Source organism: Equus caballus, chromosome 24, assembly GCF_041296265.1.
Source record: "Equus caballus isolate H_3958 breed thoroughbred chromosome 24, TB-T2T, whole genome shotgun sequence".
Lineage (NCBI taxonomy): Eukaryota > Metazoa > Chordata > Mammalia > Perissodactyla > Equidae > Equus > Equus caballus.
This window is the reverse complement of record NC_091707.1, coordinates 30,042,375-30,062,239: the sequence shown is the minus strand read 5'-3', so window position 1 is coordinate 30,062,239 and position 19,865 is coordinate 30,042,375. Positions and strand designations below refer to the sequence as shown.

Genomic DNA, 19,865 nt, shown 5'->3' with positions numbered 1-19,865 from the left:
CACAACCTATTTCATTTAGAAAGGTAGTGTTGTTCAGCAACAAGTTTCTTGGAATGGGAGGAAGAAGACCCAGATTTACCATCTCATTTGTAAAAGAACTGAAAGCATCTATCTTGCGGGTGGGTAACACATTTTACAAGCATTCTGTAAACTTCAGAGTATTCTGCAAATGTCACCAAACTAATTTCTGATTGTTCCCACATGGCCTCACTACCCTCAGCATCTACCATCTTCATTCTCCTATCAGGTTATTTCCTCCCTCCATCTACCCAGCAGCCCATAGCCCAGTTCAACTATTATCATGGCTATTTCTAAAATTATTCAAAACCAAACACCCCTTTGGAAGATCCCATATATTTAAAAATATGTTCTTATTAGTGTTTCTCTAATTTTTCCATATAGCTTAATCTTATCTTCCTAGCTATAGCAAGAAATATGTTTTTTATGGATCACAGTGACGCATTGTCGAAGAATTCTAATATGCTTCTAAATAACTGGTTGACTGAAGAAAGACATTACTTGAAAGATAATGAAGCAAGTGAAATGCAAGCATAATCCTCACTCAATAGTAAACTACTTAGGGAGATACTTTTTACAGAGAAGGATATTCCTTGCAGGGCTAAATTACCTTATTGAAGAGGATGGACATGAAGAAGAGATCCAACAGCATGGTCTCTGAAAACGCTTCATAGTCAATTTTGAAAAAGAGCACAGTAAAGATGACTGTGACATACTGATACGTAGGGCTGCTAAAAGAGGATCGTAGCAACTTCAGACCAGCAATGGTGATCATTAAAGCACCTAATCTATAATATAAAGAAAGCATAACTCATCAACCAATGACTGAAAACTTTAGAAAATCCACTAACTTCAGAAAAATCACCACTTCACTTACAAAGCTCAAAGAACATATCAAATTTAAACTTCTTAAAATGATTTATATAACAAAACATATCTCATCCTAAAATAAACTATAATGTTCCCCTTTAATAATATGTATTACAATTCTTATCCCTTACATAAACAAGCATGCTTAAAGAGTTAAGTATTGCAATTTTGACAACTAGTTCTCCAGTTTCTCAATAATTCTATTGCTTTAACATTATCAGCATTCAGCATATGAAAAACAAATATTAACACTTACCCAACAACATGTACCTAGCCTAGTAAGTAGGCCTACAGGATGACTATATAGGCAAGTGACCACCTATATGGTCTGATTTACACAGTACAAGGAAATAACCATCTCCCAAAGTTATCCTCTAATATTAAAAATTAACCTTATTTAATAAACGTTCTCTCATAAAATATCAGTTGACAGTGAGATGTCTGGAGTAGTGATTTGCCAAGAGCAGAAACAGATGTTCAGAAAAGGGAAGTCAAGGACAAAATTTCTTCTGAATTTTTTATCTTACAGTGCCTTGTACCAAAGAGACACTCAATGATTATTTGCTATTTGATCAATAACTTAGGACATTGTTTATGACAGCCCGCATTCGTCAAACTGAGATCAGAGGAGTACTGTACTTACTCTGTATCCAGTTTTTTTGGACTGGCAATTGTCTCTGCACTGTTACTAAGTTCACTGAGAACAACCAATGGATAGATGATATTCTTCTCCACAAAAAGAAGCCACACATGAAGTTTCTCAAACCACATCATAGTGGCTGCATCTAACAAGGAAAGAGAAGTCAGGATGACCACACCATCTAATGAACAAAATAGTTCGGCAATGTGATGAGAAAGAAAAATCTTACAACTCAAATTCACCTCTACTATAAATAAATAATTTAAGAAATCCAGTACTTCAAGGAATAGTCAACTTCTATGAATTTTTAGACACATCCAACTTTGCAACTTAGATGTGACTTAAATTGAGATGAATTTCATTTGAAACTTTAATTCTTGAAACTTCAGGTTTTAACCACAACCTTTTCTCATTTATGCCTATCACTTTTGGAGAAAAGGTTACTAAAGATTATTACACTGTCCCTTTCCCCATAAGTAAATAAATGATCTATTGAATTATCTGTTTTTAAAATCCCAAGATACATATATACACACACACACACAATCATGCATCACTTAACAATGGGGATATATTCTGAGAAATGTGTTAGGTGATTTCAACATTGTACAAACATCAGAGTGCACATACGCAAATCTAGATGGTATAGCCTACTACACACTTAGGCTATATGGCACTAATCTTACAGGACTACCATTGCATATGTGGTCTGTCATTGACTAAAATGTTGTTATGCGGCTCATGACTGTACATATATAAGACATGTATCCCAGGACAGAGATGAAAGGATGATATGTTTTGGATTCACACACTTCATAAGGGTCATTTTTATTGCTAATAACATTTTTTCCAATAATTTAATATTATTTCATTGGGGAAAGTGTCCAGGATAAACAAATATTTAAAATAAAGTTCTCTGGCTATCTGAAGACAATGTCACCTGGCTTCAGGAAGTTCTTTAATGAATAATATTTTTCTCTCAGGTGTTAAAATCAGTAGAAGGGAAAAAAATCAACTTTGCTAATACTAGTACTTTCAATAAGTCAAAAATTTTATGTAGAATCAAAATTTGTTAAAATTTAGATTAAATGTTTTAAGATCAAAAATAAACAATATGATCAATGATTTACTTTAATGAAAACTGCTCTTTAAAACAAACCCGATACACTTATTATTTATATATGAAAGCAACACTAATGGTCTACCATCAAAAAAATATCATTCCAGGTTATTTTCCTTATGGTAAGAATGGACCAGTACAGATTTTTATACAATTTTATGACATTTTCCCTTATTAAAAGAGCACATATTCTGTAAAAGGTCTTCACAGTGACATCAGTCTGATGTGACATTATTGCAATCTACACATTAGTGCTCCGGTGGCGTGCTTTGGTTAAGTGTGCACGTTCCGCTTCGGCAGCCTGGAGTTCGCCAGTTCAGGTCCCAGGTGCGGACATGGCACTTGGCAAGCCATGCTGTGGTAGGCATCCCACATATAAAGTAGAGGAAGATGGGCATGGAAGTTAGCTCAGGGCCAGTCTTCCTCAGCAAAAAGAGGAGGATTGGCAGCAGTTAGCTCAGGGCTAATCTTCCTCCCCCCCCAAAAAATCAAACTGGTGATCAAGATTACAGAACCACAATGCTTTAAGCAATTTTGCTAAAAGGCCCAGGAAATTGGCTTTGAGAATGCAAAGTCAACTTTGATATAGAAAGCTTTCAAAAGCTTCAGAGTTCCCTAAAGAATTTATCTTCAAACAACTGAGGAATTTCCTCTCTACAGTAATTCACTAACTGAAGAAAAAGTTTGAGGAAAAAATGTTGGCCTGTTTAATCAGTGGTATGTAATAAATGATTACATAGATAGGTACAACCTTTTATTATTTCTCTAAAATGAGGAAGTATAATATATTACACGTCATGAGCCCAATGAACAAGGACTGAATATTTATAAGAAGAAAGAAAAGTCAGGTTTAAATTGGTAAGCAAGAAGCTTGCCAAGTGAACTAGCCTTCTGCCTCTTTTTGAGTCATTTTATACTTTATCCCAAATCTGAAGAAATAATAGCATTTATAAATGTTTTTAACTTCTTTTCACTTGATCAACTCTTTTAAATCCCTCTTCGGTAGAGACAGGAACAAAGACCTCTCTATCCCTCCTATGTTTTGAGTTAAAACTATTCCAAATAGAAGTTTTAAAGAGGATTAGGTTGCATGCATATGACAAGGAAAACTGAGGGAAAGTGTAGGGACTGGAAAGAGAAGTCACAGACATACACAGAAGGATTCATCAATGAGAGGTCGTGAAGAACAATTTGGAAGCAGTAAGTTTATTCTGTGGAAAGTTGGCATCGCAGCACTCACATTTACACTTGAACTGAAACTAAAGCATCCTGCAAAAGGTCTGACTCATTACAGCTTCAAATCTGAGTATAAGAAACACAAGCTAAAGTGTTACTTGATGATACTTATTTTAACTGTCATCTGTCAAAAAAGTAAAAGAAAAAAATCCATAGTATTAAGAAGAAGAGTGTTCTTTTAAAATACTTACTTCGAACTTCATATTGATTATACTCCACTGTCTTCAGCAGAGGGTGAGAGAAACAGTGCCAGGGCAGCTGTTTTCTAACTTGGGGCAGTACGTAATGGTTTACAAAACCTACGAAGCCGACCAACGCATACAGCACATACTTGAGAGCAGGCTAAAAGAAGCATAAAGTTGAGAAAATTAAAAGTGATTCTGAGACCCATAAGAGAACTTCTAATTTGTCAGTTCCATTTTCCATTTGATAACGGAAAACAGCAAAATCAATTTTAGGTCTGAAAACTAAATATTTGTCTGAAGTTCACATTTCTATATTATGTAGTTTTTCTGATTAAATCAGCTATGAAAAGTTAGTGACTGTTTCTATATTACAGATATTTAAAAATGTGTTAACTACTTTCTTTGGTGTCTCACACTGTTGTGTAATTGAGAGTGGTCCGAGGTGTATTGCTTGCCGCTCCATGAAAGTTCTATATGACTTGCAGAGTGATGTATTAAATTGTTTCAACTAGCAGAGATAAAAGACATAAGCTAACTAAAAGTAAGTCGGAGTGAAGAGTAGAATAAAATGAGAAAAGAGCATTCATTTTTCATGCCTTCACGTGGTATACCATTAGAAGAGAGTTTTTACATATGATTAAATTTACAAAAGAGGAAAACAAGTACCATTACTTCAAACATTCAAATTAAAAGTCATATATTTGGAAACTCTGGAACTTCGTGGACATGAAGAAGCTCCATCTGAGCCCTGAAGACCACTGGACCTCACTCAGCTTGCAAAGGACTCAGAAATTAATAGTTCAAAATGGAAGAGAAGACAAACAGGCAAAAATGTTAAATAAAATCAAACAATATGACCTTTGCTTCCAGTCAAATGGAATAACAGGAATTTACTCTCCCACACGAAACAACCAAAACAGAAGAAAATATGTGAACCAATGGCGTGCAATACACTAGTCATAAGGAAATGAACGGTGAACCCTGAGAGGAAGGAAACAGATGAAGCCAGTGTCAGGACTGCCCCAGCTTACTCCCTTGAGAGAGTTTCCAGGTTGCATGGCAGGGAGGGGAACTCATGTGAAGCATGGAACCCCCTGAGTTGAAGAGAGAGAACTGAGAGCCTGATGAGGCCAAGGCAGCTAGAGTTTACCAGAAGAGGCAGTGTACCAAAGAGCAAACTGCAAGGAGCAGAACTCAGCATCTGCAGGGTCTCACTGGAGTTTTCAGGGAATCAGCATGTGACTGAGGAAACTACACGAGGCCAGGAAAAGCACCCATGAAAGGTTTAGAGAGAATGGTGTCCAGCACTCACACAGGGCTGGGACCAGCGCCCATTCTCACAGGCCAGACTGGAGAAGCTCTAGATTCACAGGGCACGGGTCAGAGTACTCAAAAGGCTAGGGCCTCAGTAGGGGGAATATCAGCCCCAGACCGCACACAGCTCTGCTTCTAACTAAGAAATCTGAAAAGCAGACCTGGAAGGATCCAACTGTTAACAAGTAACTTAACGGTGCTGAAAAGTAAAGTTCAAGAATATTTCTAAAATACAAAATTATCCAATACACAAGGTAAAATTTAAAATGCTTGGCATCCAATCAAAAGTTGCCATGCACACAAAGAATCAGGAAACTATGACCCATGAGGGGAAAAAAAAATCAACTAATGAAAACCAAACCATAAATGACACAGAAGTCAGAATTAGGAGACAAGGACATTAAGAGAATTAGAACTGAATTCCACATGTTCAAAAAAGTAAGGTGAGGCAGCAGAGATATAAAAAAAATCTAAATCAAACTTCTAAAGATGAAAATTATAAGTTCTGAGATGAAAAATACACTGGATGGGATTAATGAAAGATTATACATTACAGAAGAAAAGACTAGCAAACTTAACATAGCAATAGAAAGTATTCAAAATTAAACACAGAAAAAAAGAATTAAAATGAACAGAGCATGAGTGCACTGTGGGAAAATTCAAGAGGCCTAAGACACGTGCAACTGGAGCCCATGAGTTTGGGGGTGGGCGAGGACAGCAGAAGGAGAAGGACAGAAAAAATACTGAAGTAATAACGATGAAAATTTCCCAGATTTGATGAAAACTGGATTCGATGTACCTCAAGCACAAAATCATGAAGAAAATTATGCGAAGGAATATCATCATCAGACTGCCGCCATGTGGAAATAAAAGCACGAAGAGCACTAAGAGTGGTAACTGCATGGCCTACAGATGAGCAGAACTGTACTGCAGGAAGAACATGTGTGGCGCCTTGTCCACACCTGGATCTCATTTAGATGATGAGCTTATAGACTTCCAGCTGTGCCGGAATGAGACTTTTGGGGGTTTCAGGAGGAGACAACTGCATTTTGCATTTGGGAGGGATATGAATCATGGAGGCCAGAGGGTGCACCGCGGTAGTCAGTGTCCAACATGGTTCCTGTGGCCCTCACTTCCTGGTAATTAGCTTGCTTGTATTCCCCGCTGACAAAGTACCAGGGTTGCCCTGTATGCCCAGTAGATACAGAAGAAGTGGGTGGTAGGACACATCTGCTATCAGTTATAAAAGACTGCAGCTTCAGTTTCGGGCTTTCTCTCTGCAGGATCACTGGCTCTAGGGGAAACCAGTGGACATGTCATGAAGATACTCGCACAGCCTACGGCAAGGACTATGTGGAGAGGAACTAAGGTCTCTGGCCAACAGTCAGCAAGGAACTGAAGCCTGCTAATAACAGCCTCAACTGACTGTAGCCCCACACAACTGCAGTCTCATACCACACCGAGCTGCGATCAGCTAACTAAGCCACTCTCAGATTCACGACCCGGAGAAACCAGGAGAAAATAAATATTTGTTGTTAAAACCAAACAAAGAAAAAGTCTTATATTTCAGCATTATAGACATACATTACAATCAAATTAGAAATGAGTCCCAAGTTATTTTCACCCAACCAAAAGAAAAAATAATTCCTTACCTGCAGTACTGTGAACACTGTGCTTACATGAATAGCGAAATACAGCACACCAATTACAATGCATACTACTAGGTCAGACTGCAAACGCTCACTCTGTGGAATCAAACAGAATTACCAATCACATAAAATTAAAAAAAAATCATTCCTTCATCCCCACCTTGAAAAGTTTAAGAAACAATTCTTCACTGATCTTATTCTTTAGCACTTCCAGATATTTCTTCCACATAATAGTTACAATAAGTCTTATTTTCTTCCTCAATTTCTTCATGTTTTGGTTTGACACTGCAATACCAAGGAAATAAAACTAAACTAGTTCCACACACTGTATAACATATCATAACAAAGCCTTTTAGAATGAAGATTTTTTCCCCCATTAGTCTGTAAGTTTTACTTTTACATATGGGAAAAGGAAATGAGGTACTTAAGTTACCGTATCATTTATAGGGGATATCCTTTTGGAGAACAAAGTTATATTTTCTTCGGTCTTCTGAAACGTTGAAACTGTATGCATATATCCTAATTTACTTACTGGATTTTGGTTCTTTTAGTGGTTGTAGTAAAAACCAGAAACCTCTTAGTATCTTTGGTCATCAGTTGACCCATAGATCTATGCTTTTAAGCTCAATTCAGAAATATCCTACTATATTTAACATGAAATGTCCTTTGCTAAAATGGAAACTAAAGTCAGAAAAATTTAAGTTATATCTCGAGGCAGTTCTATATTTCCAAAGTTTTCTAAAGAATAGTCCAGCAAAGATAAAAATTACGTCTAATTCAAGCCATGAATAAAGTCAGTCTTTCACAAATGGAAATAATCTAAAATATCTTAGAAAAAGAATGCTTTATGTTTTGTTCCATAAAGCAGATATGAATCTATAGAATTCAATTTACAAATAATTACTGAAAGAATAAAGGAAACATTAAAATTCCCAAAATTAGAAATTTAAAAATATTACTACATTTAAAGTATATTAAATTAATACAGGTATTTGTTCTTTCCTTCAATCTGAAAAATAAACACACACATACTCTTCAGATTGCCCTTAAGAAATAAAACAAGCTAAAAGACTAGCAATTGACTTACAAAGACACAGTTTTTATCCATAAGAACAACAAAACCAATCTGATTTACGTTAATATTCATCTTTCAAATTCTAGTTTAAATTGAATAGGATTAAGAAAACAATGAAATCACTTAATTTCATCTGATCTGAAAAGGAATGTTTAGCACACTGTTATAGATATAAATGAACTTTGAGGAATGAGCATTTCTTACATGTTAAAACTTGAAATAAAGGCAATCAATGATATACAACTATATATATAGTTATGATACATAATTATACATTTTCCTCCAATTACTAAAGGCCTTCAAAAAATACTCACTACATAACATGATGAACTGTCTAAAATTTATGTCTTCTAGTTGATTTTAAAAAGCTAAAACTTACAACAGAATTTCTAAGTTTTTCAGGCAGTGGATCTTTTACTTCAGACAGAGGGTCTTCTGGATTTTTCTCTTCTGTTTTTGGAAACACCTTGGATTGCACCAAAGAGCTTTACATTAAAAAAAAGAGAGAGAGAGAAAATAATAATAATAATAAAAAATACATAACCTGAAAACCAGTACTTCAAATGGCAAATAAAGTTTATGATAGAAAACCAAGTGACCCAAGTATATTTAATCATTAGCAAATGATAAATTCTGAAAAGTTTGAGATGCCATAAATAAGCATACAGTCAGAATATTTTTATTAAACATAGCTTTAATACTTAGAAGAGAAAAAGCTAACACTCTCAGCCAATGTGGTTAGAATGACCCAGAGTTAATATATTTTGAAACCAAATTACAGATTAAGTCAATAGCACTTTGACAAGGCATTCAGAAACAGATCCTGAGAGCTAAATTTGAAAAAACTGCCGACATTTAAATTTCTTTAGTTCAATAACAACTGATTTAACTTACAAAAGTACAGATGGGTCACTGCTTTGTCGGCTGAGATGATAGGATACTGCCACTAATAAACCACAAAAAATGGAGAAAAGTACTGGAATATGCTGGCCATCCCAAGAATCCTGGTGAAAAAGAAAATTGGACAAAACAATACCATTTTAATTTATAATTTATCATATAATCCTTTTATGCCAGTATTTTGGAGAAAGATAATTAAAGTCAAGAAAAACTTTTTAGCCCTATTACTAATTGCATTTTATTCCAGATAAATTTAGATTTACTACTTTCTGATGAGCTGGAATTGAGCTGCTACAGCAACATCAGATTTCTTTTGGTACTTAAAGCTGTATTTATACACTAGAAACAATACATTTGATTCTGATTCATGTTGCTGTCAATTTCTTTCCGACTTTTAGGTAGAATTAAGCTTATGGTAAATGATGCTCTCCTTTTTGAAAAACAAAATGGCTCAGTGAAGTAAACTTTTGATTATAAATAATAATGGAGTAGGAAAAGGTAACACATGACAACACATTAGGCAAAACAAAATGCTGACAATTGGGGTGCTACTTTCTTTTTTTTTTCCTGCTTTATCTCCCCAAATCCCACCCCCCCCCCCCCCGTACACAGTTGTATATCTTAGTTGCATGTCCTTCTAGTTGTGGGATGTGGGATGCCGCCTCAACGTGGCGTGACGAGCGGTGCCATGTCCGCACCCAGGATCCGAACCCTGGGCCGCCTAAGTGGAGCACGCGAACTTAACCACTCGGCCACGGAACCGGCCCCGAGGAGTGCTACTTTCTTGATGGCTTTGTTCATAATATGCCATTATATCCTCCAGAGCACTGAGCGGCTAGTCTTTCTTGAATGAATGAACTGCCCATTTCCAGAAATAAATAATACAAAAAGCCAACCAAACACGTGGGTGTGGACTGTAGATGGGCCATGTCTGCTCTGCTCAATGCAGTGTCTCTGGAGTCCACTAGCATGGGACCTGGTGCAGAGTAGATAATACTGATAAAAGGAATAGTTAACAGTTCTGAAGTATGGCCTGTGAGGCAAACACCATTCTAATCCTTGGTCTTTCTCTGGGGATTCAAGATGGCAGAACGGCAGGAGTGGGGAATCAAAAGGTAGTTTATTTACATAACTTGCTTTGTTTTCCATTTAATAATAGTCTTGGAAGTTGTTCCACATCACAACATAGAGACTTTTTAAATAGCTATATCAAAATCTTATTATTATCATACTGAACACTATGTGTCAAGTCCCATTCTTAGAGCTTTGGAAGTATTTCCTAAATAATTCTTACAGTCATCCTCGGAGATACAAACTATTACTCCCAATTTATAGATGAGGAAACTAAGGCATGGAAAGTTTAAGTAATTTGTCCAGTTAAGTGGTAGAGCCAGGAACTCTGATATGTTTGAATTTACTGAAAGGAAAGTTAAACAATATGTGAAGAGTTTGAGAATGAAAGAGAGAAATACATAAAACAAAGTAAAGGAGAAAACAAAATATATGTAGGAATAGCATTTGGATAGTGATAATAAGGTAAACATTTCAGGTGTCTGAGGGAGACAAGGAAGACTGTGTGTGGTGGAGATGTGGGGTGGGGGTTGGAGGAAAATTAAGCCTACAACTTCCCAGAGTGCAGTCCACAGATAATGCCTAAAACTGAAGAAAATACAAGAAGAGAAGCAGAAGTTAGTTACCTAGAGATGTGGGGGCAAATACCCAAAGAATTGAAAATGGTACTCTGCGAAAGGGATAAAGGAGCAGGGGACTGCTGATCCTGGTAATAAGTTTTATAGAAATATTTAACTCTTTAACAGATATGTGTGTACAACTTTAGTAAAAATTTAAAAAAATAAAACTAAAAAGAGATGTCCAGTACAACCACTTTGGAAAACTGGCAATTCCATTTCTATCTATTTACCCAAGAAAAATGAAAACACGTGTCCATAAAAAGACTTGTACAAGAATGTTCATGGCAGCCTCATTCCTAATACCGCTAAAGTACAAACAACTCAGATGTTCATCTCTAAGACAGTAAATAAGCTGTGACATATTCATACAATGGGAGTAAAGAGGATTTAAAACTAAATGGGCTACTTCTCTGCAATAAAAAGACAAACTACTGATACACATGTGGATGAATCTCAGAAATATTACATTGAAAAAAGTATGTCAGCTACAAAAGAGGAAACATGGTATGATTCCATTTAAAGTTCTAGAACAGCAAGCCTCTAGTAAAAGTCATTGGAGCAGGGGGACTGGGAAGGAACATGAAGGAACTTTCTGGTGGTTTCTGACGGGACTATCTTATATCTTGATGGGGTGTACATTACACAGGTATATGCATTTCTCAAAACCTACTGACTTGTGTACTTAAGATATATGGATTTCACTGTATGTAAATTCTGCCGCAATTAAAACACAACAAGTATTTGGGAAAAAACAAAAGACGTCTGCCTGTGTTTGACAAATGCTTGATACTACTTTTTATTGCTCTCAGACAAAAGAAAAGCACTCCTAAATTGATCTGAAAGTGATTTATTTCACGTAGATTATGAATTTAGGATAATCATACATTCAATGTTAATTCATGAATATATAAATAGTTACTGCCACCTTTATTGAGTCACTAACTAGAAAAACAAAAAGCAAAATAAACTCAGCCACCTCTGAGTTTTTAATAAACTCTCTGATTCATAAGTGGGAGAAAATTCAGAAACTATACAAACAAAACCGCTTAGGGAAGCTGATCTGGTTCAAAAGATTAAAAGGTAGGTTTGTTCTACCCACCATACAGGGTCTGAAAGTTTTTGCTTTATTATGTAACAGCCCCAAATCTAACAATCTCTTAAAAATATGAAAACATCTAGAAAGTATACACATATTAATAGGATGCACTAAAGTTGTCTTAAAGAAAAAATTTTAGGGGCCAGCCCTGTGGTCGAGTGGTTAAGTTCGCACACTCCGCTTTGGCAGCCTGAAGTTCACCTGTTCGGGTCCTGGGCACGGACCTATGCACTGCTCATCAGGCCATGCTGTGGTGGCATCCCATATAGAAGAACTAGAATGACCTACAACTAGGATATACAACTAGGTACTGGGGCTTTGAGGAGGAAAAAAAAGAGAGAAAAAAATTTTAGCTTTTAATGAGCTAAAAAGTTCAAGGAAAAACAGAGTAAACATAAGAAAGCAGAAATCAGAAAATAGTTGTAATAGTTTACATTAGTGAATAGATAAAAAGAAAGATTAAACCAGTCCTAAAGGTATGCAATAATGTCTGCCAATGAGTCTAATTGTCCAGAAGTAACTACTGCTATGGATTTCTTGTGCATTCTTCCATAATTATTCTATGTATATACAAGCCATCAGATGTGTTTTAAAGAAAAAAAGGCACAAAGGAAACATCCATTTTTGGGCATACTGCCTTTCTATTTAAAAATAAATAAAATGCGGGGTGTGTACACACACACACACTATACACAATGGAATAGGATTCGGACTTAAGAAGGAAAGAAGGAACTCCTGTCATTTGCAACAACATGGATGAAACTAGAGGGTGTTATGCTAAATGAAATAAGCTAGAGAGAAAAAAATAAACACCGCATGGCATCACTTGTATGTGGAATCTTAAAAAAAAACTTGAACTCATAGAAACAGAGCAGAGCAAAGTGGCTGCTAAGGACTGGGAGGTGGGAGAAACAGGGTAAGGTTGGTAAAAGGGTACAAACTTTCAGTTATAAGATGAACAAGGTCTAGGTGGGGGGTGGGAGAAATGGGTAAAGCGGGTCAAATGGTACAAACTTCCAACTGTAAATTGTATCTTACCTGGGATGAACCGTACAGCATGGCAACTACAGTTAATACTGTACCACATACTTGCAAGCTGCTAAGGGAGTAGATCCTAAAAGTTCTCATCACAAGAAAAAAAATCTGTACCTATGTTTTGTGACAAATGTTAACTAGACTTACTGTGGTGATCATTTTGCAGTATGTACAAATATTGAATCACATACATCTGAAATTACTATGTTATATGTCAAATATACCTCAATAAAAAACTTTAATAAAAAATATACCTAGAAATTTAAAAAAAAGATGGAAGGTCTAAAGATCTAATAATGCATAGCATAGTGACTATAGTTAATAATGCTGTATTGCATAATTGCAATTTGCTAAGAGAGTAGAACTTAAATGTTCTCACCAAAAAAAGGTAAACATGTGAGGTGATGGATGTGTTAATTAACTCAATGGGGGGAATCCTTTCACAATGTATACATAAATCGCGTTGTACACTTTAAGTATCTTACAATTTTATTTGTCAACTATAGTTCAATAAAACTTGAAAAAAAACCCAAATAAATAGTATGTCTTGGAAATTATTCTATTTTAGCACATAAAAATTGGTTTAATTCTTTTTCATGGCTGTATAGTAGTCCATTGTATGGCTATATCACCATAATTTAACTACTCGCAAATGACAGATGTTAGGTGATTTACAGCTTTTTGCTGTTAGAAACACTGCTATAATTAAATCCTTGCAGATAATCTTTGTTCACTTACATAACTAAATCTGCAGATTTACTATATTATAATGGGTGACATAGAAAACTAAAATAGTCTAATGCAAATGCCATGCCCAAGAAAGAAGGAAAGAAACATATCTTCCTTCTTGCCTTAGGACACAAGGTTCTAGACGGCAGTTTTACAGCTGCTCTTCTGCAATATAATTATAGTTAAATAGGCCTGTACACACCAGACTAGAAAACTTGCTGCACTATTAACTTCTATGATTACAACATCCAAATAATGACTCATTTTCCAAAACATGACTCAAAATACAGACCTAAAGCCTTTATAACTGGGATGACTTACAGGTAGCACACCTGGGAGAAGGCTGGTTTTGGATCTTGTTGCCTGCAGTTCCTTCTTGGGCTTAGCTCCATCAACTCTCTCTCTCCCTACTCAATTCGCCCCCTCCCCTTTTAAATGCAATCAAGTCTCAGATCTTTGAAAAGAGTAAAGACCAGAATACAGCCCCCATCATGTGCACAAGTTTCCCAACGACATACTAGAAAGAGTAGAATACATTTCTTTAATATCTATTCAAACCTAAACTTATATTAATCCAGCAGCCTCAGCCAAAACACCAAAGAAGCTGTTTTGTTAAAGTCACCAATATCCTGCTAACTGCCAAACTCAACAAAAATTTTTTTCAAACTGTACTGCCTCTGAAGTTTCCTTTATGGGATTCTGTTCTAGCCATACTTAAAATACTGGCATTTCCCAGGGCTCTATCACATCCATATTCTCCTGTCAATCCAGGTTAGCAGTCTTTTTCTTATAATTTTGTTGATGAATTCTAAATCTTTTAATTGTTACCTCAAATCTCAACATATAACTGCCTACTCTGCATCTCTGGATACTCCATAAATGTCAACAAATAAATGTGTCCAAATGTGAACAGTCACCGTCCTTACTAAACTCAAAGATTTCCAATCCTGTATATTAGTATCACTATCTAGGCAGTTGTTCGAGCCAGACCTTACCCAGAAGTCATCCTAGACCCTACTCTAGCTCTTTTTTCTTTATCCACAGACCCCCAAATACATTCATTGAATCCAATTTTAATCAAGTCCCTTAGAATTTCAAGAATGAAGCACAACCGTCTCCCTACTTTCAATCCTTCTTCCTTATATTGCAATCTCCTTCACACTGGGGACCAAATTATCTTTCTAAAATGCAACACTGATCACTTCCTTGCCTTACCTCCAATATTCTGATGGTCATCCATCTCCACCCCAATACATTCAGGATAAAAGATATTTCATAATCCACCCGTTGCTTACCTTTCCAGCCTTATTGAAGGCCATCTTTCCTCATGTACTCAAACCTCCAGCAATTCCAAATTATTTGCTGTTTCCTGTACACAACACACTTTCTTTACATCTCCATAGCTCTTCAGCCCTTGTTTCAATTAGCTAATTCTTATTTGTCCTTCAAGTTTTGGTTAAAAAGCCACCCCCTTGGAAAATTATCTTTAATTCCTTTAGGATGAATAAGGTGTATCTTAATTTGTATACCCATACATTGTTTTCATAGCCTTCATCACCTTCTACTGAAAGTGTTGGATGACTTGTTAATCAAAGCCAACATGTAAGCAACTTAAAAGCAGGACATGGTGTTTAGCATAGTACTGAGCACACAGTAAGCACTCCATAAATGCTGCTGAATAAATGGAGCAAGGAAGGACGCTATAAGTCACTTTTCATAGTCCATTCAATCCTATCATTCTCTGATTATCTTGCATTAATCATAAAAAATAATAATACCAGGAGGGGTTGACAGTTGTTTTTGAGAAATTTTAAAGTTTTCTGTTTACACTTCAGTGACAATCTTTTAAAAATGGAGCTAATAAGGCTCATTCAGCTCCTTCTAAACCAGTAATGACATTAAATTTCAGTGCATTAAGTTTTGCTAGAATGTATCCTAAATTGCACTCCTTGAACTCTTCTCATAAGTTTCAAGAAATTTTGATACGAAAAGTAGTTATATATAGTCTTAACTAGAAGTATAAAATTTATTTCATATTCTGTTATTACTATGCCCACCTCAATCCCAGGCCAGCCTAGTTTTTAATAATCTCTTTCTAATATAAACCAATGATTACTGCATGGAAAAGGGTCTTCTTTTAATAACAGTTAACTATGAAATTGCTTTCAAATTAGAAGTAAATGAGAATGAGAATAATATTCAAGGTATGAAGATCATGGAAATTAATGCTAATGTGGCACTGGAAAAAAAAAAATCATTATTAGTCAGTTTAAAACAAGCTTCGTAGAGAAAAATAGCCTGAAAGACAAAACCTACTACAATGTGTTGCTCACCTTTAAAGCTCCATAACACAATCCATACAGTAAGGCCACTGCCACAATGCTACAGATGAAACTGTAAAGTGCTGCAAGCAAGCTTGTAGTGGCTGGATGGAAGTGGAAAAAGAAATTAATATTTTATAAACATTTATGGAAAAACATATCTTATATGGTGCACTGAAAAGTATTAAAATGCCATAATATCGACTATAATTAAATAGCTATTTGATTTTTACAAATTCAGTTACTTCATCCTGTCCTTTCACAAGGTTTTGAAATGACAAAGGTTTACTATGCACAATTTTTTTTTTGTGAGGAAGACTGGCCCTGAACTAACATCTGTTGCCAATCTTCCTCTATTTTGAATGTGGGATGCTACCACAGCATGGCTTGATGAAGTGGTACTAGGCCTGCACCCAGGATCTGAACCTGCGAACCCCAGGCCAGCAAAGTAGAGCACGTGAACTTAACCACTGCACTAACAGGCCACCCCCACAACTTCTGATAAAAGATAAAATATTCACCTTGGAAGTGATGAACATTTATACATAGCAGGAAAAACTGTACTTATATTATGCTTCAAGAATCTATCTTATTTACAAAAGTATGGGAAAATTAGGCATGCTGACATCTGAAAAGGAACTGGAGCTGTATTAAGTATTCCCTGAAAGATACCAGTCCATGTAAATAGAACTGGTGTTATCAACAGAAGTAAATTTATATTCTTCCATTATACATATATAAATATGCATTTATATTCTTACATTCTTATTAATTAATTCTCACAAAAAAGTACAGGACTGACTACCAATAATAACAACAAAAAATAGATCCAATATGATTACTAGGAATAAAGAACAGGGGATGGCTAAGATAGCTATCCTTTATTTTTAAAATATGGATAACAGATTTTCTTTAATGGTAATTTTATGTGGTGACCATAAAAGAAATCTGTAGGAAAAAGTTTTCTTTAGGAAATGTTAAAAAACTAACACCGGACGTCAACATCATGGTGGAGTGGACTTGCCTGGGATTCTCTTGCCTCCAACATACAACAAAAAGGGGCATCCATACTGCAACAGAGGACATCCTAACACAACACAAAAACAGCAGAGAGACTTGAAACCATACGACGGAGGGCGGAGAGGCTGAAGCCCCCCTCGGAGGAGCTGGAATGGGGTAAGAGAGAACTTCGCTACCTCCCCTAAAGACTGGGATCTGCAACCGCGGGAGATTCTGTGAGGGAGGGAACGCGGGAAGGGTTGCTCACAGGATCACCAAGGACTCCCTGGGCCCTTGCAGCCTAGAGGGAAGCCCTCTAACTGGGCGAGAGCTTTCGTTGGGGGGACCTCATCAAGCCAACACCCCAGGAGACCAGAAAGCAAGAACTGATCAAGAAAGCCCAGAGTGCAAGCAGGAAAAAGCGCATCTCCACCCACCCGCCCCGGGCCGCTCCAATGCCGGCGATATTGGCTGGAGGCGGAGGGCTCAGAATACATAGCTCTAACCCCCACCCAGTGGCGATAGGCGGTAACTGCAACTGAATAATATCAGAATGTGTAAGACCCGACCTTCCAACATCAGACACTACATCAAATCTCTAGACCAGAGAGAAAACAACAAGCACCCAGAACTCAGTCCTGAGGACACAGAAATACATAAGCTAAAAGACAATGAATTCAAAACAGCTATCATCAAAAAACTCAATGAGGTAAAAGAGAATGTAGAGGAACAATTCAACGAGTTCAGGAGCTACTTCAAAAAAGAGATTGAAACTATAAAGAAGAATCAATCAGAAATATTAGAGATGAAAGACACAATGGAAGAGATAAAACAAAATACAGATTCCCTGAACGCTCGAGTGGACATCACAGAGGAGCGAATCAGCATAAGCAAACACAGACACATTGAAATGTTCCAGACAGAGGACCAGAGAGAACTCAGACTAAGAAGAAATGAACAAAGTCTCTGAGAATTATCTGACTCAATGAGGAAATGCAACATAAGAATTACAGGTATTCAAGAAGGAGAAGAGAAGGAAAATGGAGCAGAAAGTGTGTTCAAAGAAATAATGGCAGAGAACTTCCCTAACCTAAGGAAAGAGAGGGAAATCTTTGTGGACGATGCTTCCAGGTCTCCTAGATATGTCAATGTAAAAAGACCTACTGGAGGTCATATAGTAGTAGAACTGGCAAAAATGAATGACAAAGAAAGAATACTCAGGCCAGCAGGGCAGCAGAAAATAACCTACAAAGGAACCCCTATCAGACTTTCAGCGGATTTCTCTGCAGAAACCTTACAGGCTAAAAGAGAAGGGAATGACATATTCAAATCTTCAAAAGACAAAAATCTTCAGCCAATAATACTCTATCCAGCAAAAACATCCTTCAGATATGAGGGAGAAATTAAACCTTTCCCTGAAGTTAACAAAAGCTAAGGGACTACATAGCCATGAGACCCTCCCTACAAGAAATCCTCAAGAAGGCCCTCATACCTGAAAAAAAAAAAGGGAGAAAGGGATCCCAAAACACAGAGTAAGGAGATAAATAGGTAGACAAAATAAGAATAGGATAGCAAACATTCAACTATAGCATTAGGCTAACGGGAAGGAAAACACCAAAAACAAAGACAATCCTGTCATTTTAACCACAAACTCACAACACAAGATGGAGTAAGATATGAGGAAAAACAACTTAGGAGGGGAGGAGGAAAGGGAATGAATCAGTATAGACTAAGGAAATAAGAGGCCATCAGAAAATGGACTATTTTATACATGAGATTCTGAATACAAACCTCAGGGTAACCACTAAACAAGAAGGCAGAACAGAGACACAAAGAATAAATAAGGAGAAAATAAGAAACACATCATAAAAAACTACATAATTCAATGGGTAGACCAAAACACACCAGATGAGAAACAAGTGAAATGCAGGAAAATTGGAAAACAAGTGATAAAATGACAGCATTAAGCCCTCATACATCCCTAATCACCCTAAACGTAAACGGATTGAATTCTCCAAGAAAGAGACACAGAGTGGCAAGATGGATTGAAGAACAAGACCCAACATTATGCTGCCTCCAGGAAGCACATCTCAACTCCAGTGACAAACACAGGCTCAGAGTGAAGGGGTAGAAGACGATACGCCAAGCTAATGGCAAACGAAAGGAAGGAGGTGTCGCAATACTTATATGAGACAAAGCAGATTTCAAGATAAGGCAGGTAAAGACAGACAAAGAGGGGCAGTATATAATAATCAAAGGGACACTACATCAAGAAGAAATAATGCTTATAAATATCTATGCACCCAACACAGGAGCACCAAAGTCCATAAAGCAACTATTAACAAACCTAAAAGAAGATATTAATAATAACACAATAATAGTAGGAGACCTTGACACTTCACTCACATCATGGAGAGATCATCCAGAGAGAAAATCAACAAGGAAACAGTGGAATTAAATGAATAGCTAAACAAGTTGGACTTAACAGACATACATAGAACACTCCATCCAAAAATAACAGAATACACATTTTTCTCAAGTGTGCACAGAACATTCTCAAGGATAGATCATATGTTGGGAAACAAAGCAAGCCTCAATAAATTGAAGAAAATTGAAATAATAACAAGCATCCTCTCCCATAGTAATGCTATAAAGCTAGAAATTAATTATAAGAAAAAAGCTGAGAAAGGGACAAAGATGTGGAGATTAAACAACATACTATTGAACAAGCAATGGATCATTGAAGAAATTAAAGGAGAAATAAAAAAACATCTGGAGACAAATAAAAATGATAACATACCAGACCAACTCATACTGGATGCAGCAAAACCCATATTAAGAGGGAAATTCATTGCAATACAGACACACCTTAACAAAGAAGAAAAATCCCAAATAAGCAATTTCAAATTACACCTAACTGAATTAGAAAAAGAAGAACAAACAAAGCCCGACATCAGCAGAAGGAGAAAAATAATAAAAATCCGAGT

General features: G+C 36.4%; 1 protein-coding gene across 12 annotated transcripts in view; it reads right to left on the bottom strand.

The window, feature by feature from the left end:
* The window catches only part of PCNX1 (pecanex 1), a 177,421-nt gene that overhangs the window by 41,716 nt on the left and 115,840 nt on the right, over nt 1–19,865 (bottom strand). For all 12 annotated transcript variants that reach the window (XM_023628012.2, XM_023628016.2, XM_023628014.2 and 9 more), the window contains 7 exons: nt 15,892–15,983; nt 9,002–9,111; nt 8,487–8,592; nt 7,036–7,128; nt 4,076–4,226; nt 1,532–1,673; nt 629–806 (listed from right to left, as the gene is read on the bottom strand). In XM_023628012.2, coding sequence (XP_023483780.1) covers nt 629–806; nt 1,532–1,673; nt 4,076–4,226; nt 7,036–7,128; nt 8,487–8,592; nt 9,002–9,111; nt 15,892–15,983 — 872 coding nt within the window. The remainder of the gene's footprint in view (nt 1–628; nt 807–1,531; nt 1,674–4,075; nt 4,227–7,035; nt 7,129–8,486; nt 8,593–9,001; nt 9,112–15,891; nt 15,984–19,865) is intronic.